The 27,361-nt window shown below is 52.8% G+C and overlaps 4 protein-coding genes and 2 pseudogenes across 4 annotated transcripts; 5 read left to right on the top strand and 1 right to left on the bottom strand.

Moving 5' to 3' along the window:
• LOC142062143 (inositol 1,4,5-trisphosphate receptor-interacting protein-like 1) overlaps positions 1–13,953 on the bottom strand; it is a 54,558-nt pseudogene extending 40,605 nt beyond the window's left edge.
• Positions 77–2,679, top strand: LOC142062284 (uncharacterized). Its single transcript, XM_075104461.1, is given in 5 exon segments — positions 77–238; positions 1,079–1,138; positions 1,140–1,192; positions 1,194–1,665; positions 1,789–2,679. Coding segments are annotated over 5 exon segments (1,428 nt in total). The 3' UTR covers positions 2,470–2,679.
• On the top strand, positions 3,624–5,657 carry LOC142061717 (inositol 1,4,5-trisphosphate receptor-interacting protein-like 1). Its single transcript, XM_075103087.1, is given in 2 exon segments — positions 3,624–4,629; positions 4,632–5,657. Coding segments are annotated over 2 exon segments (1,560 nt in total). The 3' UTR covers positions 5,186–5,657.
• Positions 5,473–8,092, top strand: LOC142062283 (uncharacterized). The gene is given in 4 exon segments (XM_075104460.1): positions 5,473–5,634; positions 6,475–6,534; positions 6,536–6,588; positions 6,590–8,092. Coding segments are annotated over 4 exon segments (1,551 nt in total). The 3' UTR covers positions 7,866–8,092.
• LOC142061716 (inositol 1,4,5-trisphosphate receptor-interacting protein-like 1) lies at positions 9,020–11,073 on the top strand. Its single transcript, XM_075103086.1, is given in 1 exon segment — positions 9,020–11,073. A coding segment is annotated over 1 exon segment (1,563 nt). The 3' UTR covers positions 10,583–11,073.
• On the top strand, positions 10,870–17,586 carry LOC142062282 (uncharacterized; annotated as a pseudogene).
• Positions 17,587–27,361: the final 9,775 nt, after the last annotated feature.

The raw sequence follows: 27,361 nt of genomic DNA, 5'->3' as shown, positions 1-27,361 counted from the left end.
TTTCCTCCTGCTGTATTGGGAATTGCTGCCGCACCTTTCCTGCACAGCAAAAGCACGCTCTGGGGAGTGGGACCCCATGCAGCTGAAGGGGCTGTTGCAAGGAGGCTTGCGACAGAGTCTCCGGTACCACCTCGACAGCGACCGCCTTCCCTCTTCGAGAGAGTCCATTCCTTTGGAACTTTTACTGTGTGCAAAAGTGCCCATAAATGACGTCTTTGAACAAACGCTGAATCTGCGAGTATCTGTGCACCATTTTGTCGGGGAACATGGGCATCGGCTGCTGACGGCTCAGCTGTATGGGCCGCTGTGCCAGGCAGCCTAGCACGGAAAACTGCCCAGTGCTGGGTGACTCCTGGCCTCAGTGTTAGCGACTGTAAACAGCACCTCCTTTTCCTCAGGGGTATACCTGCCACCACTAATAGCTCATCTGGGGATCTGTGCTGGCTCTTTCTTTGTTCATCGTATACATTAGGGATTCCAGTAATGCAGTTGATTGGTAATAAAGTAGTTGGTAATAAAGTAATAAATTAATGAAGTAATTTCCCCTAATCGAGTCACTGTTTTGCCAGTGATGGTAATTGCTGAGTGATCTCCCTGTCTTTATCGAAAAGCACTGCATTTTGTTGTCATTTTCTCCTCCTGCAGTGATGTGGAGCGGCAATGACTGAGCAGTTTGGTGAGACCTGGTGCCCAGCTGTGCTCAACCACTGACAGTATCCATGGCACATGTCACGGGATCTTAGGTTTGGTGAGGGTTTCAGGGGTCTTTTGTCTGCTTTGTAAGGGGAGCCATTGGGCTGTCAAGCTATGGATGCTTGAAGCAGCTGTGAGTTGCTGCTCCGGGGTGGGGCCAAGGGGCGGGGCTGGCCGGCGGGCGTGCCCGTGATGCGCTCTGGCGCCTGTGACAGCAGAGGGGACGAGTCACAATGGGGGCGGTTATCAGGGGCGCCAGCAGGACGCCCTGCCCCAGTACAGCCTGGGCCAGCGGTGAGTGCGCACGCAGGCAGAGGCTGGGCTGGACGAGGGCCGGGGCAGAAGCGCGCGCCCCCGGTGGGGTGGGTTCTCACCCTGCATTGAGGGCACAGCCGCTCGTGGGAGCGCCTTGGGCAGGGCACGGTGATGCCGCTGCCGCAGGTGGGCGCAGGCCTTGCTGCCTCCCAGCTGCCTTGCCCCCTCTCCTACCTGCCCCCAGCTCCCCCCGCCACCACCTCCCTCCCTTCCAGCCACACTCAACCCCTTCTCTCCCTCCTCCCGCAGGCCATGGCTGCCACAGAATTCCTCATCCGGGTTCTGCTAGGGACCATTTGGTACCCGCAGAAGGTCGGTGATGAGCTGGATGAGGCCACGCGCGAGCGCATGCAGCAACGCGCGCAGCTGCTGAGCCTGGAGACGTCTCGGCTGCTGCAGGAGCTGGAGCAGAGCAGCCAGGAGCCGAGCAGCCAGGAGCAGAGCAGCCAGAGGCAGAGGAGCCAGGTTCAGACGAGCCAAGAGCCATGCATCGTGGCCTGGGGAGCCCTGCTCTTTGCTGCCTTGCAGCAGCGGCAGTTCCGGGCCATTGCTGGAGTCCTGGTCCTGCTTTTTGGGCTCTGGTGGTGGCTCAGCAAAAGGAGCCGTGAGCAGGATGGCACCAGTGATGAGGAGAGCTCCAGCAGTGACAGGGAGCAGGTGGAGGAGGCACAGGAGGAAGAAGAAGGAAATGATGATGCCGATGACTTTGGGCTCTGGTGGTGGCTCAGCAGAAGGAGCCATGAGACCGACACATGCAGCAAGAAAGGCAGTTGCAGAAAGAAGGGGCACAGGCAGGAGCAAGAAGAAAAACCCAGTGTTGCTCTGGATGTGGGCAGAATTTTGGCGGAGCGCCTTCTGGACGTGCCAGAATCATTCGCCATGGTGGAGGAGCTGGTGGATGAACTTCTGCGTACCTGCCAAAGACTCTGCAGGAATAGTTTCATGCCGCGACTGATGCCAGCCATTGGGGAGGGCAGTTTCTGCCAAGGCTGGAGTCCCCGTGAGGATGACGCCGTCTACCGCCTGCTTGTGCCCCTGCAGGCCCCCCGTGGGCACGCCTTCCACCTCGACCTGGGCACTGACGAGGAGATGCCGGCAAGGAACTCCCGCCTCCGCGTGGAGCTGGTGTGTACCTGCACGAGGGAGCGGCTGGCGAAGGACATGCTGTGCTTCCTCCACCACCCCAAGGAGGAGCTGAGGAGAAATCAGGGTCCCAGCCTGCTAGGCACCCTCTGCACCGGCCCCTACCTAGACGTGGAGAAAACCACACGCTGGTTCCAGATATTGGTATGTGCAGCCTGGCAGGTTTTGCCTTGGTCGCGACACAGCCGCCTCACAGTGCTGCCCTCCAGGCGCTCCTGCAAGCTCCGGGTTGTGGATGCTTCTGATAGTCTCCTCCTGATTGAGATGCTGTTTGGGGTGCAGCAAGGTGACTCGGACACCTTCCTGAGCATCGAGTAGGCAGAGGCCAGGCTTACCAGCAGCGGGACGTGGCCAGAGAGCTGTGCTATGGCAGAGGTGCACATCTTCACGCACAGGGCCAGGCGTGGAGGCACTCCCCGGGGAGCTGGTCCTGCAGAACCAAGCACGCTGGACACGGAGAACACACAGCTCCGTCAGCAGTGGGAATTGCTGCTGCGCCTTTCCTGCGCAGAAGAAGCACGCTCTGGGGAGCGGGACCCCATGCAGCTGAAGGGGCTGTTGCAAGGAGGCTTCGACACATACTCCAGATATCACCTGGACGGTGACTGCCCTCCCAATCCAAGAAAGTCTCTTCCCTCTGAAAGCTTTACCCAGTGCAAAGATACCAACAAATCACTTCGTGAACACACAAACGCTGCGTTGGTGAGTGCCTGTGCATCGCTTTGTCAAAGAACACGGGCATAAGCTGCTGACGGCTCAGCTGCCACAGAGTCAGGGAGCATTTTGCAGAAGAGCTGATGCAGCGGGCTCTGGTTTCACTGATTCTGTAACTGAGGATCACCAGCCTCTCTGTGCTCCTGCCTTGGGCCCGTCGGGATCATTTGTCACCCTCCACAGCTGTCCACACTGCCTGTGGGCCACAAGGAGCCTGAAGCGGCTGCCTTTGCAGCCATATGCAAACCAAGCCCTGGGAGCCCCACAGCATTGCCCTGGGGCCTCCTCAGTGACGTGGGTATCACGCTGTCCGAGTGGGGAGCCCTTTGCACAGGGGACAAGCGTCACGACTGCCGAGCAGGGCTCTGGCTCCTGTACGAGCTCGACACTCATTCACCACACCCTCTCGTGACCTGCAAGCTCGGGTTCCCGCCACCTTGACAAGGGAAACTTAACATGTGCAGCAGGGTTAGAGAAAGCTTTTGAGAGGTCTCCAATTCAGGGCATGCACTTGTGCAGTCCACGCCACGTTTATGAGAAGCACTGGCCTGACGGCAGCTCTGTGGCAGAGGAGGTGCACTCGTACCTGCATTTGGGACACCTCCAGTGGAAATGCAGTGACGGTAGATGGGCCAGGATTTGCAGGATCTTTGACAACTGTCACATCAAACAAACTCCATATGTCTGAGTGCTAAAGAAGCCCCAACGCGTGCCCAGCACCCGTCAGCCCAAGGGACATGGTTTTCCTCCTGCAGGCCATGGCTGCCACAAAATTCCTCATTCTGGTTCTGCACTGCATCGTCCGGTACCCACAGACAGCCAGCGAAGAGCTGGACGAGGCCACGCGCGAGCGCATGCAGCAACGTGCGCAGCTGCTGAGCCTGGAGACGTCTCGGCTGCTGCAGGAGCTGGAGCAGAGCGGCCAGGAGCCGAGCAGCGTGGCCTGGGGAGCCCTGCTCTTTGCTGCCTTGCAGCAGCAACAGTTCTGGGCCATTGCTGGAGTCCTGGTCCTGCTTTCTGGGCCCTGGTGGTGGCTCAGGGAAAGGAGCCATGAACAGGATGGCAGCAGTGACGAGCAGATCTTAAGCAACGAGGAGAGCTCCAGCAGTGACAGGGAGCAGGAGGAAGAAGAGGAGCAGGAAGAGGAGCAGGAGGAGGAAGAAAGTGATGGAGAAGGTCCTGGTGATGACAGGGATCTGGGTAGGACTTTTGCAAAGCGCATCCAGTGGCCAGTGCAGAACCTGGCCTACCGGCGACGTGTGGTGGAGGAGCTGGTGGGTGACCTCCTCCATGTCTCCCAAGGTCAATGGTCAGCTAGTTTCTCTCCAGTGCTGCAGCCAGCCATCAAGGTGGGCAGCGCCTTTGAAGGTTGGAGTCCCCACGGGGACGATGCCGTCTACTGCCTGCTCGTGCCCCCGCAGGCCCCCCGTGGGCACACCTTCCAGCTCGAGCTGAGCACCGTGGGGGAACCGCCGGCGAAGGTTTCCTGCATCCGCGTGGAGCTGGTGTGCACCTGCATGAGGGCGTAGCTTGTGGAGAACTTGCTGTGCTTCCTCCACCACCCCGAGGAGGAGCTGAGGAGGAATCAGGACCCCAGCCTCCTAGACACCCTCTGCACAGGCTCCTACCTAGATGTGCAGAAAACTGCCCACTGGTTCCAGCAATTTCTGAGGTCAGCCTGGATGCTGATGCCTCTCTCCGGTCGCTACAATATGAAGGTGCTGCCCTCCAGCTGCTCCTGCAAGCTGCAGCTGACTAATGCCTCCAGGAGACCCTCTTTATTGAGATCACGTTGGGTGTGCAGCAAGGCGACTCGGACATCTTCCTGAGCAGCCAGAGTACAGAGGATATCCTCACCCCAAGCACGACGTGGCTGGAGAGCTACGCTGTGGCTGAGATGAAGTTCTTCAGGCACATGGCCCGGCAGGTCCCGCGTGACAGCTTCCACCTCAAATGCCTGCAGCTCTGCGCTCGTGCCATGGTGGGCACAGGCTTTTCCACCTATACCTTGAAGACAGCTGTGATGCACCTCCTGACCACCATACCCCTGTCAGGCTGGCGCAGGAGGGATTTCCTGCTGCGGCTGCAGGATATCATGCGATACCTGCGCTGCTGCCTGGAGGAGAAACGCCTTGACCACTTCTTCTTTGGCAATGAGAACATGCCCCAGGAGATCGTCTTGCCCCCAGCTTTACAAGCGGCCGAGCCACCCAACCTCTTCCAGCACCTGGCACAGGATCCAGCCGCCCATGCTGAGGCACTGCACGACTTCTATGAGCTGGAAGATCGGCTCACGAGACTGCTCTTCTATGGAAACTGAAAGAGGTCTTCCAGAGCTGTGTTTGCAGGGCTCACAGCCAACGGCAGACAGTGACCTCCTACTGCAGGGAAAAAAGAGGGGAGAATGTGGGACACAGAAAGGAAAGGGCAAACCCTGTGCAGCAGCCCTCTGCCAAGATCAGCAGCTTTCTCCTCTCAACGGTCTCCCCAGCACAGCAGCCGGTGACAACTGCAGTAGTGACAAAGATGACTTTCCTCCTGCTGTACTGGGAATTGCTGCCGCACCTTTCCTGCACAGCAAAAGCACGCTCTGGGGAGTGGGACCCCATGCAGCTGAAGGGGCTGTTGCAAGGAGGCTTGCGACAGAGTCTCCGGTACCACCTCGAAAGCGACCGCCTTCCCTCTTCGAGAGAGTCCATTCCTTTGGAACTTTTACTGTGTGCAAAAGTGCCCATAAATGACGTCTTTGAACAAATGCTGAATCTGCGAGTATCTGTGCACCATTTTGTCGGGGAACATGGGCATCGGCTGCTGACGGCTCAGCTGTATGGGCCGCTGTGCCAGGCAGCCTAGCACGGAAAACTGCCCAGTGCTGGGTGACTCCTGGCCTCAGTGTTAGCGACTGTAAACAGCACCTCCTTTTCCTCAGGGGTATACCTGCCACCACTAATAGCTCATCTGGGGATCTGTGCTGGCTCTTTCTTTGTTCATCGTATACATTAGGGATTCCAGTAATGCAGTTGATTGGTAATAAAGTAGTTGGTAATAAAGTAATAAATTAATGAAGTAATTTCCCCTAATCGAGTCACTGTTTTGCCAGTGATGGTAATTGCTGAGTGATCTCCCTGTCTTTATCGAAAAGCACTGCATTTTGTTGTCATTTTCTCCTCCTGCAGTGATGTGGAGCGGCAATGATTGAGCAGTTTGGTGAGACCTGGTGCCCAGCTGTGCTCAACCACTGACAGTATCCATGGCACATGTCACGGGATCTTAGGTTTGGTGAGGGTTTCAGGGGTCTTTTGTCTGCTTTGTAAGGGGAGCCATTGGGCTGTCAAGCTATGGATGCTTGAAGCAGCTGTGAGTTGCTGCTCCGGGGTGGGGCCAAGGGGCGGGGCTGGCCGGCGGGCGTGCCCGTGATGCGCTCTGGCGCCTGTGACAGCAGAGGGGACGAGTCACAATGGGGGCGGTTATCAGGGGCGCCAGCAGGACGCCCTGCCCCAGTACAGCCTGGGCCAGCGGTGAGTGCGCACGCAGGCAGAGGCTGGGCTGGACGAGGGCCGAGGCAGAAGCGCGCGCCCCCGGTGGGGTGGGTTCTCACCCTGCATTGAGGGCACAGCCGCTCGTGGGAGCGCCTTGGGCAGGGCACGGTGATGCCGCTGCCGCAGGTGGGCGCAGGCCTTGCTGCCTCCCAGCTGCCTTGCCCCCTCTCCTACCTGCCCCCAGCTCCCCCCGCCACCACCTCCCTCCCTTCCAGCCACACTCAACCCCTTCTCTCCCTCCTCCCGCAGGCCATGGCTGCCACAGAATTCCTCATCCGGGTTCTGCTAGGGACCATTTGGTACCCGCAGAAGGTCGGTGATGAGCTGGATGAGGCCACGCGCGAGCGCATGCAGCAACGCGCGCAGCTGCTGAGCCTGGAGACGTCTCGGCTGCTGCAGGAGCTGGAGCAGAGCTGCCAGGAGCCGAGCAGCCAGGAGCAGAGCAGCCAGAGGCAGAGGAGCCAGGTTCAGACGAGCCAAGAGCCATGCATCGTGGCCTGGGGAGCCCTGCTCTTTGCTGCCTTGCAGCAGTGGCAGTTCCGGGCCATTGCTGGAGTCCTGGTCCTGCTTTTTGGGCTCTGGTGGTGGCTCAGCAAAAGGAGCCGTGAGCAGGATGGCACCAGTGATGAGGAGAGCTCCAGCAGTGACAGGGAGCAGGTGGAGGAGGCACAGGAGGAAGAAGAAGGAAATGATGATGCCGATGACTTTGGGCTCTGGTGGTGGCTCAGCAGAAGGAGCCATGAGACCGACACATGCAGCAAGAAAGGCAGTTGCAGAAAGAAGGGGCACAGGCAGGAGCAAGAAGAAAAACCCAGTGTTGCTCTGGATGTGGGCAGAATTTTGGCGGAGCGCCTTCTGGACGTGCCAGAATCATTCGCCATGGTGGAGGAGCTGGTGGATGAACTTCTGCGTACCTGCCAAAGACTCTGCAGGAATAGTTTCATGCCGCGACTGATGCCAGCCATTGGGGAGGGCAGTTTCTGCCAAGGCTGGAGTCCCCGTGAGGATGACGCCGTCTACCGCCTGCTTGTGCCCCTGCAGGCCCCCCGTGGGCACGCCTTCCACCTCGACCTGGGCACTGACGAGGAGATGCCGGCAAGGAACTCCCGCCTCCGCGTGGAGCTGGTGTGTACCTGCACGAGGGAGCGGCTGGCGAAGGACATGCTGTGCTTCCTCCACCACCCCAAGGAGGAGCTGAGGAGAAATCAGGGTCCCAGCCTGCTAGGCACCCTCTGCACCGGCCCCTACCTAGACGTGGAGAAAACCACACGCTGGTTCCAGATATTGGTACGTGCAGCCTGGCAGGTTTTGCCTTGGTCGCGACACAGCCGCCTCACAGTGCTGCCCTCCAGGCGCTCCTGCAAGCTCCGGGTTGTGGATGCTTCTGATAGTCTCCTCCTGATTGAGATGCTGTTTGGGGTGCAGCAAGGTGACTCGGACACCTTCCTGAGCATCGAGTAGGCAGAGGCCAGGCTTACCAGCAGCGGGACGTGGCCAGAGAGCTGTGCTATGGCAGAGGTGCACATCTTCACGCACAGGGCCAGGCGTGGAGGCACTCCCCGGGGAGCTGGTCCTGCAGAACCAAGCACGCTGGACACGGAGAACACACAGCTCCGTCAGCAGTGGGAATTGCTGCTGCGCCTTTCCTGCGCAGAAGAAGCACGCTCTGGGGAGCGGGACCCCATGCAGCTGAAGGGGCTGTTGCAAGGAGGCTTCGACACATACTCCAGATATCACCTGGACGGTGACTGCCCTCCCAATCCAAGAAAGTCTCTTCCCTCTGAAAGCTTTACCCGGTGCAAAGATACCAACAAATCACTTCGTGAACACACAAACGCTGCGTTGGTGAGTGCCTGTGCATCGCTTTGTCAAAGAACACGGGCATAAGCTGCTGACGGCTCAGCTGCCACAGAGTCAGGGAGCATTTTGCAGAAGAGCTGATGCAGCGGGCTCTGGTTTCACTGATTCTGTAACTGAGGATCACCAGCCTCTCTGTGCTCCTGCCTTGGGCCCGTCGGGATCATTTGTCACCCTCCACAGCTGTGCACACTGCCTGTGGGCCACAAGGAGCCTGAAGCGGCTGCCTTTGCAGCCATATGCAAACCAAGCCCTGGGAGCCCCACAGCATTGCCCTGGGGCCTCCTCAGTGACGTGGGTATCACGCTGTCCGAGTGGGGAGCCCTTTGCACAGGGGACAAGCGTCACGACTGCCGAGCAGGGCTCTGGCTCCTGTACGAGCTCGACACTCATTCACCACACCCTCTCGTGACCTGCAAGCTCGGGTTCCCGCCACCTTGACAAGGGAAACTTAACATGTGCAGCAGGGTTAGAGAAAGCTTTTGAGAGGTCTCCAATTCAGGGCATGCACTTGTGCAGTCCACGCCACGTTTATGAGAAGCACTGGCCTGACGGCAGCTCTGTGGCAGAGGAGGTGCACTCGTACCTGCATTTGGGACACCTCCAGTGGAAATGCAGTGACGGTAGATGGGCCAGGATTTGCAGGATCTTTGACAACTGTCACATCAAACAAACTCCATATGTCTGAGTGCTAAAGAAGCCCCAACGCGTGCCCAGCACCCGTCAGCCCAAGGGACATGGTTTTCCTCCTGCAGGCCATGGCTGCCACAAAATTCCTCATTCTGGTTCTGCACTGCATCGTCCGGTACCCACAGACAGCCAGCGAAGAGCTGGACGAGGCCACGCGCGAGCGCATGCAGCAACGTGCGCAGCTGCTGAGCCTGGAGACGTCTCGGCTGCTGCAGGAGCTGGAGCAGAGCGGCCAGGAGCCGAGCAGCGTGGCCTGGGGAGCCCTGCTCTTTGCTGCCTTGCAGCAGCAACAGTTCTGGGCCATTGCTGGAGTCCTGGTCCTGCTTTCTGGGCCCTGGTGGTGGCTCAGGGAAAGGAGCCATGAACAGGATGGCAGCAGTGACGAGCAGATCTTAAGCAACGAGGAGAGCTCCAGCAGTGACAGGGAGCAGGAGGAAGAAGAGGAGCAGGAAGAGGAGCAGGAGGAGGAAGAAAGTGATGGAGAAGGTCCTGGTGATGACAGGGATCTGGGTAGGACTTTTGCAAAGCGCATCCAGTGGCCAGTGCAGAACCTGGCCTACCGGCGACGTGTGGTGGAGGAGCTGGTGGGTGACCTCCTCCATGTCTCCCAAGGTCAATGGTCAGCTAGTTTCTCTCCAGTGCTGCAGCCAGCCATCAAGGTGGGCAGCGCCTTTGAAGGTTGGAGTCCCCACGGGGACGATGCCGTCTACTGCCTGCTCGTGCCCCCGCAGGCCCCCCGTGGGCACACCTTCCAGCTCGAGCTGAGCACCGTGGGGGAACCGCCGGCGAAGGTTTCCTGCATCCGCGTGGAGCTGGTGTGCACCTGCATGAGGGCGTAGCTTGTGGAGAACTTGCTGTGCTTCCTCCACCACCCCGAGGAGGAGCTGAGGAGGAATCAGGACCCCAGCCTCCTAGACACCCTCTGCACAGGCTCCTACCTAGATGTGCAGAAAACTGCCCACTGGTTCCAGCAATTTCTGAGGTCAGCCTGGATGCTGATGCCTCTCTCCGGTCGCTACAATATGAAGGTGCTGCCCTCCAGCTGCTCCTGCAAGCTGCAGCTGACTAATGCCTCCAGGAGGACCCTCTTTATTGAGATCACGTTGGGTGTGCAGCAAGGCGACTCGGACATCTTCCTGAGCAGCCAGAGTACAAAGGATATCCTCACCCCAAGCACGACGTGGCTGGAGAGCTACGCTGTGGCTGAGATGAAGTTCTTCAGGCACGTGGCCCGGCAGGTCCCGCGTGACAGCTTCCACCTCAAATGCCTGCAGCTCTGCGCTCGTGCCATGGTGGGCACAGGCTTTTCCACCTACACCTTGAAGACAGCTGTGATGCACCTCCTGACCACCATACCCCTGTCAGGCTGGCGCAGGAGGGATTTCCTGCTGCGGCTGCAGGATATCATGCGATACCTGCGCTGCTGCCTGGAGGAGAAACGCCTTGACCACTTCTTCTTTGGCAATGAGAACATGCCCCAGGAGATCGTCTTGCCCCCAGCTTTACAAGCGGCCGAGCCACCCAACCTCTTCCAGCACCTGGCACAGGATCCAGCCGCCCATGCTGAGGCACTGCACGACTTCTATGAGCTGGAAGATCGGCTCACGAGACTGCTCTTCTATGGAAACTGAAAGAGGTCTTCCAGAGCTGTGTTTGCAGGGCTCACAGCCAACGGCAGACAGTGACCTCCTACTGCAGGGAAAAAAGAGGGGAGAATGTGGGACACAGAAAGGAAAGGGCAAACCCTGTGCAGCAGCCCTCTGCCAAGATCAGCAGCTTTCTCCTCTCAACGGTCTCCCCAGCACAGCAGCCGGTGACAACTGCAGTAGTGACAAAGATGACTTTCCTCCTGCTGTATTGGGAATTGCTGCCGCACCTTTCCTGCACAGCAAAAGCACGCTCTGGGGAGTGGGACCCCATGCAGCTGAAGGGGCTGTTGCAAGGAGGCTTGCGACAGAGTCTCCGGTACCACCTCGACAGCGACCGCCTTCCCTCTTCGAGAGAGTCCATTCCTTTGGAACTTTTACTGTGTGCAAAAGTGCCCATAAATGACGTCTTTGAACAAACGCTGAATCTGCGAGTATCTGTGCACCATTTTGTCGGGGAACATGGGCATCGGCTGCTGACGGCTCAGCTGTATGGGCCGCTGTGCCAGGCAGCCTAGCACGGAAAACTGCCCAGTGCTGGGTGACTCCTGGCCTCAGTGTTAGCAACTGTAAACAGCACCTCCTTTTCCTCAGGGGTATACCTGCCACCACTAATAGCTCATCTGGGGATCTGTGCTGGCTCTTTCTTTGTTCATCGTATACATTAGGGATTCCAGTAATGCAGTTGATTGGTAATAAAGTAATAAATTAATGAAGTAATTTCCCCTAATCGAGTCACTGTTTTGCCAGTGATGGTAATTGCTGAGTGATCTCCCTGTCTTTATCGAAAAGCACTGCATTTTGTTGTCATTTTCTCCTCCTGCAGTGATGTGGAGCGGCAATGATTGAGCAGTTTGGTGAGACCTGGTGCCCAGCTGTGCTCAACCACTGACAGTATCCATGGCACATGTCACGGGATCTTAGGTTTGGTGAGGGTTTCAGGGGTCTTTTGTCTGCTTTGTAAGGGGAGCCATTGGGCTGTCAAGCTATGGATGCTTGAAGCAGCTGTGAGTTGCTGCTCCGGGGTGGGGCCAAGGGGCGGGGCTGGCCGGCGGGCGTGCCCGTGATGCGCTCTGGCGCCTGTGACAGCAGAGGGGACGAGTCACAATGGGGGCGGTTATCAGGGGCGCCAGCAGGACGCCCTGCCCCAGTACAGCCTGGGCCAGCGGTGAGTGCGCACGCAGGCAGAGGCTGGGCTGGACGAGGGCCGGGGCAGAAGCGCGCGCCCCCGGTGGGGTGGGTTCTCACCCTGCATTGAGGGCACAGCCGCTCGTGGGAGCGCCTTAGGCAGGGCACGGTGATGCCGCTGCCGCAGGTGGGCGCAGGCCTTGCTGCCTCCCAGCTGCCTTGCCCCCTCTCCTACCTGCCCCCAGCTCCCCCCGCCACCACCTCCCTCCCTTCCAGCCACACTCAACCCCTTCTCTCCCTCCTCCCGCAGGCCATGGCTGCCACAGAATTCCTCATCCGGGTTCTGCTAGGGACCATTTGGTACCCGCAGAAGGTCGGTGATGAGCTGGATGAGCCACGCGCGAGCGCATGCAGCAACGTGCACGGCTGCTGAGCTTGGAGATGTCTCGGCTGCTGCAGGAGCTGGAGCAGAGCTGCCAGGAGCCGAGCAGCCAGGAGCAGAGCAGCCAGAGGCAGAGGAGCCAGGTTCAGACGAGCCAAGAGCCATGCATCGTGGCCTGGGGAGCCCTGCTCTTTGCTGCCTTGCAGCAGTGGCAGTTCCGGGCCATTGCTGGAGTCCTGGTCCTGCTTTTTGGGCTCTGGTGGTGGCTCAGCAAAAGGAGCCGTGAGCAGGAGGGCACCAGTGATGAGGAGAGCTCCAGCAGTGACAGGGAGCAGGTGGAGGAGGCACAGGAGGAAGAAGAAGGAAATGATGATGCCGATGACTTTGGGCTCTGGTGGTGGCTCAGCAGAAGGAGCCATGAGACCGACACATGCAGCAAGAAAGGCAGTTGCAGAAAGAAGGGGCACAGGCAGGAGCAAGAAGAAAAACCCAGTGTTGCTCTGGATGTGGGCAGAATTTTGGCGGAGCGCCTTCTGGACGTGCCAGAATCATTCGCCATGGTGGAGGAGCTGGTGGATGAACTTCTGCATACCTGCCAAAGACTCTGCAGGAATAGTTTCATGCCGCGACTGATGCCAGCCATTGGGGAGGGCAGTTTCTGTCAAGGCTGGAGTCCCCGTGAGGATGACGCCGTCTACCGCCTGCTTGTGCCCCTGCAGGCCCCCCGTGGGCACGCCTTCCACCTCGACCTGGGCACTGACGAGGAGATGCCGGCAAGGAACTCCCGCCTCCGCGTGGAGCTGGTGTGTACCTGCACGAGGGAGCGGCTGGCGAAGGACATGCTGTGCTTCCTCCACCACCCCAAGGAGGAGCTGAGGAGAAATCAGGGTCCCAGCCTGCTAGGCACCCTCTGCACCGGCCCCTACCTAGACGTGGAGAAAACCACACGCTGGTTCCAGATATTGGTACGTGCAGCCTGGCAGGTTTTGCCTTGGTTGCGACACAGCCGCCTCACAGTGCTGCCCTCCAGGCGCTCCTGCAAGCTCCGGGTTGTGGATGCTTCTGATAGTCCCCTCCTGATTGAGATGCTGTTTGGGGTGCAGCAAGGTGACTCGGACACCTTCCTGAGCATCGAGTAGGCAGAGGCCAGGCTTACCAGCAGCGGGACGTGGCCAGAGAGCTGTGCTATGGCAGAGGTGCACATTTTCACGCACAGGGCCAGGCCTCGATGCCACCGAGGTGAAGGGTTCCGAAACAGACTGGTGTGCCAAAGGATCTATGTAAATCGGCAAAACTACAGCAAAACGTGCGAAGTCAAAAGCAAAAGTGCAGGGAGGGCGAGGTCAGCCCAGCCTTTAGAGCGAGAAGAAGCTCCTGATGGGAGGCAGCTCTGATCGGCGTGGGCGGGGACAAGAGCGAAGGCTGCAGTTTATAAGCTAGTGTACCCGCCGTTTCCGTGAAGCCACTGAGGTCAAGGATGGTGGGTTGTGCCGGAGGAGCCTTACTACAGCGGCAAAATCGCGGTTAAAGCGCAAAGTAAAGGCGCAGGGAGAGTGAGGGTAGCCCAGCCACCCCTCTCTCTCTAGAGCTGGAAGTGTTGAGCTCCTGACAGGGGGCAGCTCCGACTCGGCGTGGGCAAGAAGAGAGAAGACTCCTGTGTACCTGCCGTTTCAATGAAGCCACCGAGGCGAAGGATTCTGAAGCGGAGGGGTGTGCCGGAGGAGTCTTCCTAAAACCTCAAAACCGTGGCACAAACGGAAATTCAAAAGCAAAAGCACAGGGAGAGGGCGCGTAGCCCAGGCTCCCCCTCAGAGCGGGAAGTGGTGAGCTCCTGAGCGGAGGGAGTCCTGACTCAGCGTGGGCGGGGACAGGAGCGAAGGCGGTAAAACCGCCGCACGTACAAAGGCTATCGGTAGGGAGCGCGAGCCACCAGGAGGGAAGGGGAGTAGGGCGCGGCGGTGCGCGCGGCGGTGCGCGCGGGAAGGGCACAGTCCCTTTCCTGGCTCTAACGGACAGCTCGGCTAGTCGTCAACTCGTCCCCGGGGCCAAGGCAGTGGATGGGGGCTCCACAAGAAGCAGAGGGTCCCCTGCTGTCATGGTTTAGCCCCCAGTCAGCAACTAAACACCACAGAGCCACTTGCTCGCTCCCCCCGCTCCCGTGGGATGGGGGAGAGAATTGGAAGGGCCAAAGTAAGAAAACTCGTGGGTCAAAGTAAGAACAGTTTAATAACTAAAACAGTAATAATAATATAATGAAAAAGGAAGATAACGAAAGAGAGGTGAAACCTCAGGATGAGGGGAAAAAACCTTAAGTGATACAACCGCTCACCACCTGCCGACTGACGACACCGGTCCCCAAGCCATGATGACCTCAGCCAACTCCCCACAGTTAATATACTGGGCATGATGTCATATGATATGTAATATCCCTTTGGTCAGTTGGGGTCAGCTGTCCTGGCTGTGTCCCCTCCCAACTTCTTCTGCACTACCAGCCTATTCACTGGTGGGGTGGGGTGAGAAGCTGAAAAGTCTTTGACTTAGTGTAAACACTGCTCAGAACAACTAAAACATTATAACATAATGTGTTACCAACATTATTCTCATCCTAAATCCAGAACACAGCACTATACTAGCTACTAGGAAGAAAATTAACTCTACCCTAGCCAAAATCGGGACAAAGACCCCAGAAGATACCCTCCTCTGTGTCAGATTCCTCAGGGCACTCTCATACTTCACCTGAAATGGTGTTCCCTCTGGGCTCCCAAACACCTGCACTGTCCCCTGGAAACTCCCCAAACCACAAGTGCTGAGCAGGAGTCTCCAGACCATGGTTTGGTCCTCTTGTTTCTCCTCTGCACCTTTGTCAGTTACAACCCATTAGGGCTTTTTATCCTGGTCTTTAATTTTCCACAATCCTAATTCTCTTGGTAATTCCCATGCATCTTGCCTATACTTCCAGCCTTAGCCACCCATACCTGTCACTAGGTGACTGCATCATGCTGTCAGATGTGAGGTTCCTAGGAATTGCCCTGAGGTCCCAGTCCTTCAAACATATGGAATCGCCTCCCTTGCACCTGGGGAGTTGACTCAGCACCCACTGATATGGACAACTTGTTCTTCCTCTGTTCTTTCTGGTCTCTCCATGTGAGCTCCTGGGTAAAAGTAGCCTCCCTCCTTCATTGTCTAGCTGTACAGTGCATACCCCAGCTGGGTTGGCTTCTAGCTGTGGTAACACACCATGGGAGTGAGCCTCTGCCCAATGGGCTCACTGGCACATCCCCTTGTATTGCTACCACTCCCCACAGCGTGACCTTGTCTGCCAGCATCCCTCAGCACATCCACTTGCCCAGGCACTGTTTCACCCACAAGAGGACAGAAACTGGGCTTAACTGGCTGGCCATCAGCCCTCCTTAATGATGCTGGTCTTCAGCTGGGGTGCCTTGCTTGCTACGTGCAGTGAGGCTTGAGCAGTATCACAAGTCTTGCCCACGAATTGAGTCCTACCTGATTCCTGCCCAGCTGGGGAAGGCACACATTATGCTTGCAGGGCTTCACCTCTAAAAGAGCAGGCAGACTTTGTGCTTACCTACCAGGGCAATAGCTCAGTCAAACAGTGATCTTTTTTCACAATGTCAAGTAGGGTTAATATATCGCAAGGCTCATTGGCTTGATAACATAGATGGACAGAACAGAACAACATCCTGTCTTATTGCTTGATAGACAAGGAGGAAATTCCTGCTGTCTGGGGTGGACAGCATGTGAAAGGCTCCGTGGTCTCTGCTCGTTCTCTTTGGTATATTTGGTATATTGCAACATGCACCTTAATACAGCATAGCAATACTTTGTAATGAGAGCTCCTTTCAGGTTAGAAACCTAGCCATGAATGGCCTCTAGCTGGAGCCAGAGATTTATGCATTCCACTATGGTCATGAAGAAGCATAACAAGTGAATGGCTAAAGGCATTCTTGCACTCTCCTGAACGTCAGTCTTCCATTGTCTGTAATTCCTCTGTAGTCTTGTTAAAGCAACATGAGCTGTGGAAGAGAGAGAAACAGCCATTTCCAAATGTTTGGCTACTCCAAATCACACCTACTGTGGAACAAAGGATGGGAATTGCCCATAAAATACTTGCCGAATTTCTTTCCTCCTCTCTAGCAGCTGTTTCTTTTGTATGGTGATCCTTTTACTTGTGTTGGTGATGCAAAATTCGAGAAAAAAAGTAGAGCCATCAATCAGACAACAAGTTAGGTCACTGCAAAGATCAGGGTTTAATGTATTAATCCATTGCAAAGGACAGGATAGAACGAAACATGCCTGTGTTAAGCATGGAGTGCTGTAAGAGGCCATGGCAGCAGTGGCATGAAAGACCTGTCTGCCCCAGCACACGGAATGAGTAAAGCATACACATATGCTGCCAGGGCCTTTTGGTCACCACTGAGCCAGTCCCACTGTAAGTGCAACTGGCAGCTCCTAAGGGCAAACCTGAACCAGACCAAGGTCTCCAGACGTTTGCAGGCTGGCAAACCTGAATCCTGGCCTCACTGCAACCACTGTGGCTCAATCCTCTCTGTGCAAGCATGATACAGCAATGCCCCTCATGGTGCTATACTGAGTTGTCCACAGCACATGCTGCCTGTGAGCACTGGCATCTCCTCAGGGTTAAGTTTTGGCCAAAGCATCACCTCAGAGGAGAATATGTCTTTGTATTTCTGCAGAAGACTATTGAAACCAGTGGCCGATGACACTGCTGAAGCTTTCCTAATGAGTTTGGCAAGCTGTGGGTGAAAGCTAGAGGCATGGTAGGGAGCAGGTTTTGACTGAAATGGTGTTATGTAGAGTCATTTCATAAGGTCACTTGTAGCAACTTCACTCTGATGCTAGAGTTTACACAGCTCCTTTTCCAAGTGCTCTCCTCATCTTGATTTCTACCCTCACCCTTGGACCGGAGAATAGGCTTTGGTGGGGTCAGAGATAGTGGGAAAGTCTCATGCCAGGGGGCAGTGGGTTGGTTTATCTCTGCCAGGGCTAGACCTTCTTCCAGAAAAGGCTGTGATCCCTGTAGTCCCTATTCACATGCTTTCACTGCTCCAAGCTGCAAGAGACGATCAGCAAGCTAAAGGCAAATCACAGAAAGCACAGACCTAAAAACAGGCTGAGCGACTGAATGGATAAAGTCTCTTAGCCACATCAATCACAGCCTGTGTTTGCCAAGCAGATTAAAATGACATGTACACAAAACGCTAGTAGGGAATGGTGGAAAAGTTGCTATTTCCAAACAACATGCTTCCTGGAGTCATGCATGTTTCATGTAACAATTAATGGAAACTGCTGTGCAAGTGTTATGACTCTGTATTGTTTCAATATTGTTTATCATACAATAGAGTTATTATAATAACATTGTGTATTATTATGTATTATTAAAATTATTCCAATTTTATGTCAATATTTCTTACATAGGGCAAGTTTTTGTTAAGCTGGCCATGGGAGCAGAAGAAGACAGAGCCAGCCCAGGCATGAAGAAGACTTGATTTGCTCAAGTCCCTTTTGATTTCCACCCTGCCATACTGCTGCAGCCCTCCAAATTGTTGGCAGGATCAATCTGGGATCAATCTAGGATATAGCCCAGGTGCTGGCAGCTGTGAGTTGACTCCAGCCATACAGATGAGTCTTCCAGATAGGCTAGGACACCGCTTTAGGAATGGTGCTGGCAGCGAACCCATTGGCAATATGCCACAGTTCAGTTACCCTATTGCACAACCCTGCCTGCTTTCAGGTTAAAGCTGGGGGGGTCAGCTGCTCTCCCAGCTCCTGAGCACAAGCTGAGGAGAGAGAATTGGTGTTACCCATTAAAACCCTTAGAATCGCATACCATAACAGAGGAAAGAGAGAGGCAGAGGCACCTTTTCAAGACTGATCTAGGCAGGACTGAGAGCAGAAAAGTAAAATCCAGGTCTCCAACACTGAAAATGCCACAGATCTTATTGTAAAAGAAAAAAAAATTAATAAATGTTTGCAGTTTCTGTGATTTATGGCTGTGAGAAGCTGCTGCACACTGCTGATGGCTTTTTCCCTGCACACTTCTCTTCCTCACTTAGCTTAGGGTTCTGCAAAGGCAGGGGAGGAATTCACCTGTGTCCTCCCTGCCAAGCAGACAGGAGGCTGAAGTGGTGCCAGAGATCGCTTGGGGAAAGGACACTGGACCTGCAGCAGGACAGGTAACGCTCGTTCTGGCCTCGCTCTGTGACAGTAGAATCGGGTTTTTTTGTAATGAGGACCTTTGGCTCCATAGTATATGTTTTGTCGAGTTGTTCATCCTGTCATTAGCAGTGGCTTCTTTAGCAGTGGCAAAAAATGAAACACTTGGGCCTGAAAGATGGAGGGTTTTGGCTCAGTCCCTAATAAATAATGTCCCTATCATTTCTCCTGCTTTCCCAGCTATAGGTCTGAGCTGGTGCTGCAGTGCACAGTGCACTTTGCTATTGTTCTGCTATGTCTAAATGCTCACTGTTGCTAATATGGAGGGGTGTTCACTGCTGAGTGATTTCAGAGTTGTTCACCAGTGCCTGAATGTAAGATTTGGGTGAAAGCCTCTGGTTAGCTCAGCCGTGAGGCTTCTTGGATCACCCAGCTTAGGACCCATCCCCCAGGTGACAGTCAGCTGGAGAAAATGCACATGTTGAGAGTAGAAGGAGGATGTAGAAGGCAAATCTATACAGCAAGGTGGGTGTGGGGATTCTGTACACCTCTCACAGGTGTTTCGGTTAATTCTGGCAGTGGTGCTCAGCATCTGCTGTGGTTCATGGCTGCTGCTTCTGGCATTGCTCAGGTCCATGCTCCCACTGCTGCAAGTGGGAAAGCTCCTGTGGGTTTATTTAGGCTCTTGTCTGTGCTGAGACACCAGGTGAGACAAAAAGCCCTTAGGGTGCCCTGTGCTGTTAGCAGGAGAGCTGGTGAAAGTCAGCCTACCCCATGTATGAGCCAACCTTCCCCTTTAAGGCTCTAGAGATACAAAGGCAGAAAGCTGTGGCCTAAGCTATACTGCATTAGCATCTTGTTGAGCTTGCCAGTCTTCTGTCATCATCCTTCATGCCAGTGTAAAACTTTGATAGGGAATTCAGGGTTTGCCCAAACTGGGGCCTTGCTGAACACAAGGGAGGACTCTCACTTGTGCTGGCAGCTGGCAGTCCCATGGAGGCAACAGAGCAAGTAGGGATTTCTTGGGTGCAGGGACCCCATCTGCAAAGTCTGGCCTTGTAGGATAGAAAAATTCATACTGACATCCTGGGACATTCCAGCACTTATTTTCACTCCCAACCCTAAAATTTTGTACAAAGAAAATTCAGATTTTTTCCTTCTGCTTTTATAGTGAAAATATAAACCTTTTTTTGTGTATTTAGTAGAAAGGTTCTCCTTACATGGAAACACTTTCTGGCAGCCTGAATCTCTTCCACTCCTCTACCCCATTTCGCACTGAGTCATGGGAACTGCAGTCCAAGAGCATCACCTTCCTCTTCTCCACGATGAGCTGGCTTCCCAGCCCAAACCTCCTCTCCCACCATACTTCAAAAGTCAGGCAGTTCCCATAATACATCACACAATTTTAGCAGTGGGATATTTATAGGACATGTAGCCTTCCAAAGTGTCCTGCCCCTAAGAAGGGGCTTGAGCTCTGGAAGGTGGCTCTTATAGGTCAGATGCATCACAGGGAAATACTGTCAGATGATCTTAAGCTCCTTTAAAACTGAAACCTGTCATGTTCAGCAGCATGTTCTGGTTTAGAACTAAGTGACTGAAATGAAACAGCTAAATGTGGCTTTCCCTAATGTAAATGGGAAATATTTCAGCAAAAGGAAGATTTTTTTTTTTGAGAACTACATCTTCCAGAGAGATCCCTTTGATGGGATGTCCCTGACTTAATTCCAGCTTGCTTTGATTTTTTTCCCCCCCTTCTTCCCCCTTCTATGCCATGCCTGCAGTGCAGCTCCCAACCTGGGATGGAAGTTGCTGTGCACCGCCTGTTTTCCTGGAGAAATCCTTCCCCAAGGATGGGAGGACCTTTGCACAACTGCAACAGCCCAGAGCATCAGCGCCTGAGTTCAGCGTTCCGTTCTTTCTCTGCACTTTGTAAAAAAATCTGACCCCCGCGTGCCTGAAGCTCATTCTCAGCCAGCCTGAGTTGGTGGCTTCAGAGGGTGGCAGCCCAGCTAGGCCAGCTGGGAATTTGCTCCTCTGATTGCCACATGTTTCTCCATGTCTCAGAGGCAAGAGTCTTTCTAGACACATCATTAAACCAGCTGTGGGTCAGACACAGACCCTACAGTATATGCCACTAAGTAAAAGTTAAGTGCAGGGCTGCAAGGCATTTAACTTTCAGTCAGACATAAATTAGCTTTATTAAATCTGTGCTGTAAAAATACTAGCGGTTTTCTAACAAAATGTAATGTTCATTCCCCCAGACTCCACCCTCTAAATCAGGAGCTCTGGAGACCCAGAGTCTCGACTTTGCTATTGACTCCTCATGCAGTGGTTTTGGCTGAACGAATGCAGCACTCTTCCCCAGGGTGGTGAGATAGGAGTCCCCCTCCTCATTTCAGCTAAATTCTCACTGCCAGACAGATTTTCAGCTCTCTCCTTTGGTGCAAAGCATCCACGTGTGTTTGTGTTTTGTGACTTTGAAGAGGATGTAAAAGGGCTTATTTTATTAACAGCCAATAGACACTTAAAAGCAAAAATGTGGTTGAGAAATTAATCATTCTGCACCTCCAAAGTGAGATTTATTATGGCTCCAAAACTAAGACAGAAATAAACCAAAAGCTAATGCATGAATCACTCTTTTAAAATAAAGTCAGGACTTCAATGGCTATGGTATGTGTAAATGCAGGTAAAATGAAATGCAGGACTATCTCATTTTCTTCATTTAAAGATAATGTTAAACTAACATGTTGGTCCTTAGCATCTTGAGGTCTGGGGAAAGTGTTTCCCTTTAGCAGAAAAGGTCTTGTCTGATAATACTTTCCCAGATTAGTGAAAAGATTTTCTTTCCCACTCTTCCTATTTTTTTGTCTAAAAATCCAAATTAACTTCCTCTGAGGAAATGCTTACTTTCTGTGTTTACCAGGGCAAAGAAAGCCATTGTCTGGGGAAAATGGCTCTGATGGGAACGTGAATGCAGGGCATTAACATTTGCTGAGTTGGGTTACAAGTGGGATGGAGTTTCACCTAAGGGATTACGTTCATAAATTCTTGGTGGACTTTTTTCCACAGTTCCTCCCAATGCACAATTTTCTGGCAGGAGAATGTAGCCAGCTCCAGCTGCAGCATCAAGGGTGCATTTTTAAATAACTGTTGCTGCTAGTTGCTGCTCTGGGACCTGGTTCCCAGCAGCTCCTGGGGAGAGGACAAGATGCTCTCTTCCTGCTCCCATGCCCGCAGCCTCCAACCTGCTGCTAAATGGAACCCATTTCGCAGGTGAGACTGTCACCAAAGGGCCCCCCACAACAACCCTGCCATGCTTTCTCAGCCCATCTCCTTGCTTCAGGGCCTGGTTGAGTAAGGATGCCACTTTCCCAGCTGCATGGCCATGCAGTCTGTCCTAGGTCCTCTTCAGCTCCCTCTAGGTTATTGTCACTGTGTTATAACTGTTTCTACTCATGAGTATGTTCTGTCTTTTTCCTCAAACTGTATAGCACCAAAAATCTCAGTAGGGAGAATAGATTTGCTTTTTCTTAAATTATTTGTAGACAAGATATGCTTTTCCCTGAGGGTTGGAAAGGATTGGCTTCCCATAATAAACACTCATATAATGCACTGAAGTATCTTGGACTACTTTTATTTTCTGTCCTCCTTGGCTTTTTTTTCAAAAGCACAAAATCTCTGACTAGAAATTAATTACAGCTTTGCAGTGCAGGATAAAGCGCCTGGACAAAAATGTTGCAGTGATATGAAAGGGAAATTCAGACGTCAACATAAAATCCTTAGACACCTTTGAAAGAGTTTCCTGTTTTTCCAATCCTTTAGGCAGTGAGTTCACACAGAGCTTGCTCAGAGCTTACTTACACGAGTAGGCCAGCTCACGGTGAGGATGGCATGTCTGCTAGTGGCACCTCACTGCTGCGCACAACCAGCAGAAACCCACCCAAAAGCAAGCTTCTTGCTTCAAACCACATGCCAAAAATGGGCAAGTGCTTCAAACACATGCCAGCTTCCCAACGATGGGGCTGCCCTTCCTCTCAGCATCATCCTGCCTGTTTTGGGGGACATTTGCAGTGCACAGGGCTGCTCGCTCATCACCATCAGTGAAAGACTTTGGTACAGAGCTTGTTTTCACGTGATGGTCCTTCCCTAGTCCACAAAGCACTGTAGTGTGTTTACATGTGTTGTTGCTTTGGAGCTGGGCTGAGCAAAGATGGTGGTGTCAGCCCAAAAAGAGATTAAGTGATTGTTGAGGAATTTCTTTATCACCATCCTGTATAAATAGAGATTAGAGACAGAACAGTAAGTTTTCCTTACAGCTGTGAGACGCTTCTGCAAACAGGAAGGAATTACATAGCCAGCTTCAAGAGTGTTGTTGCAAAACAGGAGGTCATAGACTCATCGTAGCATCCAGGTAAAGTAAGAACAGAAGTGCTGCTCTGCCTTCAGCACATTCCTCCACTGGCAATACCTTGTGGACCAGCAAGGCACCAAGGCCACATAGCTGGTTTTGTGTTAGTCCCAGCTGAGCCTCACCCCAGCAGTGATATGCTCCTTGTAGGGCAGTGTTTGTCCCCTAGGTGAAGGTCTCTGTAGGCAGTGGAGTTGCAGGAGCCGTGTGGAGGTCCCCGACATACAAATATGATCAAGAAGAAGCTCAGCTTGTGCTGGAAGTTTAGCATACTTAAAGTGTCAGTTCTGATTCCTTTCTGAAATAAATTGCTTTTTATTTGAGGGGATGGCTAATTCTGTGCACCAGGTGTTGAATTCTGAACAGAAGAGGTGAGTTGTGCGTGATATAGGAGAGTATATAGTGTAGCTTCCTATATTTCAGTGGCTGCCTCCTTCCTTGCAAGCAGGCCTTGAAAAGCACACAGAGTAAAAATAAAGCAGTATTCATCACTGGTAATGAAAAACTACTATCCCAAAAGAGCGGAGAGTAACATTTTCTACAGTTTGAGGTGCGGGCATTTGACAGAGCAGGTGCTGTTACATGCTTGGATGGCACCCAGCCCATGTCTCATTGCTGTTTGCTCTGTAAATACTGATTTCCCAATGGGAACCACTGTTGTACAGTACAGCCAGAGTTAAAAAGCTGCTCTGGAAAAAAAAAAAAAAAACCACACGCGTGCCTTACTTCTGCAGCATTCCTGAGACAAGGCTGTATTTTTATCATCTGCAAAACCAGCTACATCTGCTGTGCTGAGCTATAACTGGAATCCTGACTCCCTCATTACAACCTCCATCAGAGAAGCAAGCCAATTTCTCTGGGGTATAATTTAAATTCTACCCAGTTCCATGGCTTTCCCAAGAAAAAGATAACACCCTGGTGCATGAAGCTGGATGAGAGACTAGCCCAACTCAGCTGCTACAAAAGGACCCACTGTGTGCATAACTTCATCTTTTCTAAAAGTCACTCCAGGCCACAGGAGTCTATTGCTGCTATTGAAGAACCCTGTTAAAAACCATCTCCCACGTGTTAGCCTCTTCCTGCACAGAGCAGCTTTGAAGTAATGAGCTTTCTCCATCCACCTGACTCTGGTGGGCCTGGGTTTGCTGCTCCCTTGGGTGCTGAGCAAAAGCTGCCCTCCTGCAGTGCTCAGGCCGCACAAAGGGAGTGGGATCTCCTGCAAAGCTCCCAGCTGCCTGCAAATCTGCCAGAAATGCCTGGCTTCTTCCACCCCATCCACCAGATCTCTTGTGTTGCAGAGCTGCTCCCAAAATGCCTTGCAGGCCAGGGCTAGGCACCCTGGCTGTCACGGTTATCTGGGTTTTTGCTCAACTGGTCCAAAGAGCTTCAAAATCCCCAAGAGGAGGGCAAGGCTCCAAGTCAGACTTAAGCCCAAGTCCTCTGCATGCTGAATAAGGGACACATCAATCCACAGTGGAAAACTGCAGCAACTTGCCAAGGGTTTCCTCTTACCACTCATCATGGGAGGCTGCTCTCCTGCCAGGGTGTCCTAACATCAAATACGTGAATAATATGCTCCTTTTGTAGCATATTTCTCTTAGGAAGATCATTTCTGCACCCTCTGACTTCAAAGGGAAATACCTGAAAACAGGGAAATACGGCCAACACTGGGCTTTGCTGGTCTAATGAGGGCTGCTAGCAGGAGAAATGTTTCTCAGTTTTATTGTATCTGTTAACGGGATTCAATTAAGCTGCCAGAAATTATAAGCATTTAGAGGGACATCATCCATCACCACTCACTACCAAACAAAATCTTTGTCATGTCAATGGTCATAAATTGCAGTGATTGCATTTGGGAAGTGTTATGCACTGTAACTCATCACCAGGGCTTAATTCAGCTTGCCTCAGGGCACCATTGTACCTGGTAGGCCAAGGTAAATGTCTTGCATTGTTGGTACATAAGAAAGGAGTATTTGAAGGGTATACCAATTATGACTGTTTTCACTGAATAAAAAAAAAAAAGAAAGGTTCATGCTAAAATAGATTAAAGGTTGCAAGTGGGAGGTTGGTCAAAAATCGAATTTCCCATTCCTAGGGAAAAGTCAGGTTCTTTAAACAGTTGGTTTGATATCAAATCAGGGCAGGAAAAGGGAAAATATTCCTATTTTTCACAGAACAGTATTTGTCACAAACTTCTGGACACATTTAAACCTTCCAGACCTGCTCAGTTTGCAGCATACAAGCTGTTCACTGCAATGCTGGTCCCAAGGGGCTTTTGCCCCTCTTTTTTGCCCAGGCTTAGGCAGTATCTCTCACAATGCACCCAAGTAAAAAGCAACTCAGATGGACACAGATTAACATCAAACTCACAGCAGCTAAAAGCAACTAGCCAAACTGAAACAGTGAAGCTTGGAATGACCAAACGAGGGGGGAAAAATGGTGTATTTTCAGGTTAAGATAAGGAAAAGGAAAACATCAGCACAACTGGCACCATCCTATAGGGTGTCTCTGTTTGCAGCAACAGGTATTTCCCTCACAGATGCCTTTCAGCACGAAGTCCTTGACCAGCTGTAGGAGTAAGTGAGCTCCAACTAATGCCCAGAACAAATGTGCGAGCCTGGCACTCCACCGTTTCAAGCCACCCTCGAGGTCTACATTGCACAGAGCCCACCAGGCTCTGCTTGGGTCCCAGGACAGCATTTTAAGTGATGGTGGATACATACAGACCAAAGGGGCATCTCCTTCCACCAGGGTGCCTAGGGATTTAAGAGCAGAGATAAGTGGTGGATGGAGGTGGACAGACAGAAAAGCACAAGGATGCAGAAAAGTATACTCTCCATGAGGGTACAGCCTCAACACTTTGGGTGCCACTACCAGCTGTGATCTCTACGTCCATCACTGCAGATGATCCATGGCAGGTCTCAAAGAGGGTGACAAGATGTTAACAGGAAATATGAGGGGAAGCACAGGAGAAAACAGGAAGGTGGTAGAATGGAAGTGGAGCAAGACGGTTACCATTGACCAAACCCATGCTTGTCCAGGAGAGCATCTGGTGGGCCATGGAGATGAAGCAAGAAGCTATGGATGTGCCCGGGAGAGCTGAGATGGCAGACAGCTGCAGAGAGGTGAGGTGGGTGAGTAAAGTGGTGGGGTGGGAAACACCATCTCCTCATGCATCATTTGAGAAGATGCACTCATGCTGAGGACGACACAGGCCTGGGTCGGGGCTTGGCTGCACAGATGGATTGGCAAACAGATGCTGCGAGGAGGGAAGCAGGTACCTTGGGCTGAGCTGGGGAAGTCTCACCAAGGACTCTCTGGCATAGCAAGCTGCAGATTTCCTCAATATCCTCCTGGTGGGGGTTGTCTACCACCTCTTGAATTTCCCAAATTGTCAGACACTTTTCAAACCTCTGTCTGGGGAGGCCAAGCTATGACCCACTCACAGGTGCTTTTTTCTCCCCTAGCCTCCTAAGGGCCTCGTTGGAAATTGCTTCCTGAAATCAGGCTCCTTCCTTGCACACTGGCAAGCCAAAGCAGTCACCCCAAGCTGATAGAGGCTCTGGAAAATGTTGATTCATACTTGGCTCTTTCGGCACCCTGCACCAGGCACAGAAGGTGTTTTGGTCCTTGTACTTCATTTCAACACTGTCAAAACTGACCTTTTCTTTCCTTAGTATGAAGGGATTTGTGGAGGGACAGGAAAGGAGGTTTGTCCTCTGCTCTTGTTTTGTGAGCTGAGCAGAGGAAAGACACACTTGGGGCTCAGCCAGCTGGTAGTTATTTGCTCCTTCGTCCCTATGCCAAGGTGTTTCGTTTACCTCAGTTCTCCCATTTCAGCGACAAGTTTGGGGAATGGAGCACCAGCTCTTCCTCACCAGCAGGCAAGCTCATGAAAAACTGGGTGGCCAACATGCAAACCACGTTATCTAAGGGGGCAATTCACCCTGACATTGCTTGAACGAAGAAGTACCAGGTCAGAAGGGTTTTGCTGCTTTCTGCACTGTGGGAAGGGGCTTTGCCATGAAGCAGAGGAGAGGCCACGCTGAAAATCAGCTTCTCTTTGAGGTTTTTTTCCTCAGTCTGCAGATCAAATAACAGATGCCCAGGAATGGCAGTCTTAAAAAATCCTCTGCTATGAGCAATGAGATCAGGTCAGAAAGAGCTTGACACCTGCAATGACTGCTCCCACCTATACTGCCCATGTCCAAAGGTTTAATTTGGGTCTTTAGGAAGTGGGTGTTCTTCTAAATTCTTTTTTCTGGAGTCAGGCAATTGTGTTATAGGTTTTAACTTTTGCAGAAGGGGTTGTTTCAGCTGCTACATGTGCAGGGAAAAAAGCCAAGACATGTTCTGAAAGAACAAAACCCCAATGAAGAGGGCAAACTTCTGTTATTAAAAAAAAAAATCTCATGATTTGGGGAAGCTTAATTTACAATTTGTGAAGTCTGAGATTAACAGCACTGCTTATCCATGAGATTTGAACAGCAGTAAGTGATTTCCCCTACTGAATTCAGTACAAAAAAAAGTAACAAGACCTTAAAAAAAAAAAAAAGTCTTTGGCCTCCAGCCCACACAAGCTCAGTCTAAAGAGCAATTCCCAGCAAGGCAGATGGGAAAGCCAAAGCACGCATCCAGCCTTGAGCCAGCG

Source organism: Phalacrocorax aristotelis, chromosome 9 (genome assembly GCF_949628215.1).
Source record: "Phalacrocorax aristotelis chromosome 9, bGulAri2.1, whole genome shotgun sequence".
In the NCBI taxonomy this organism is placed as follows: domain Eukaryota; kingdom Metazoa; phylum Chordata; class Aves; order Suliformes; family Phalacrocoracidae; genus Phalacrocorax; species Phalacrocorax aristotelis.
The sequence above is the reverse complement of the archived record's forward strand: the minus strand, read 5'-3'. Positions and strand labels throughout refer to the sequence as shown.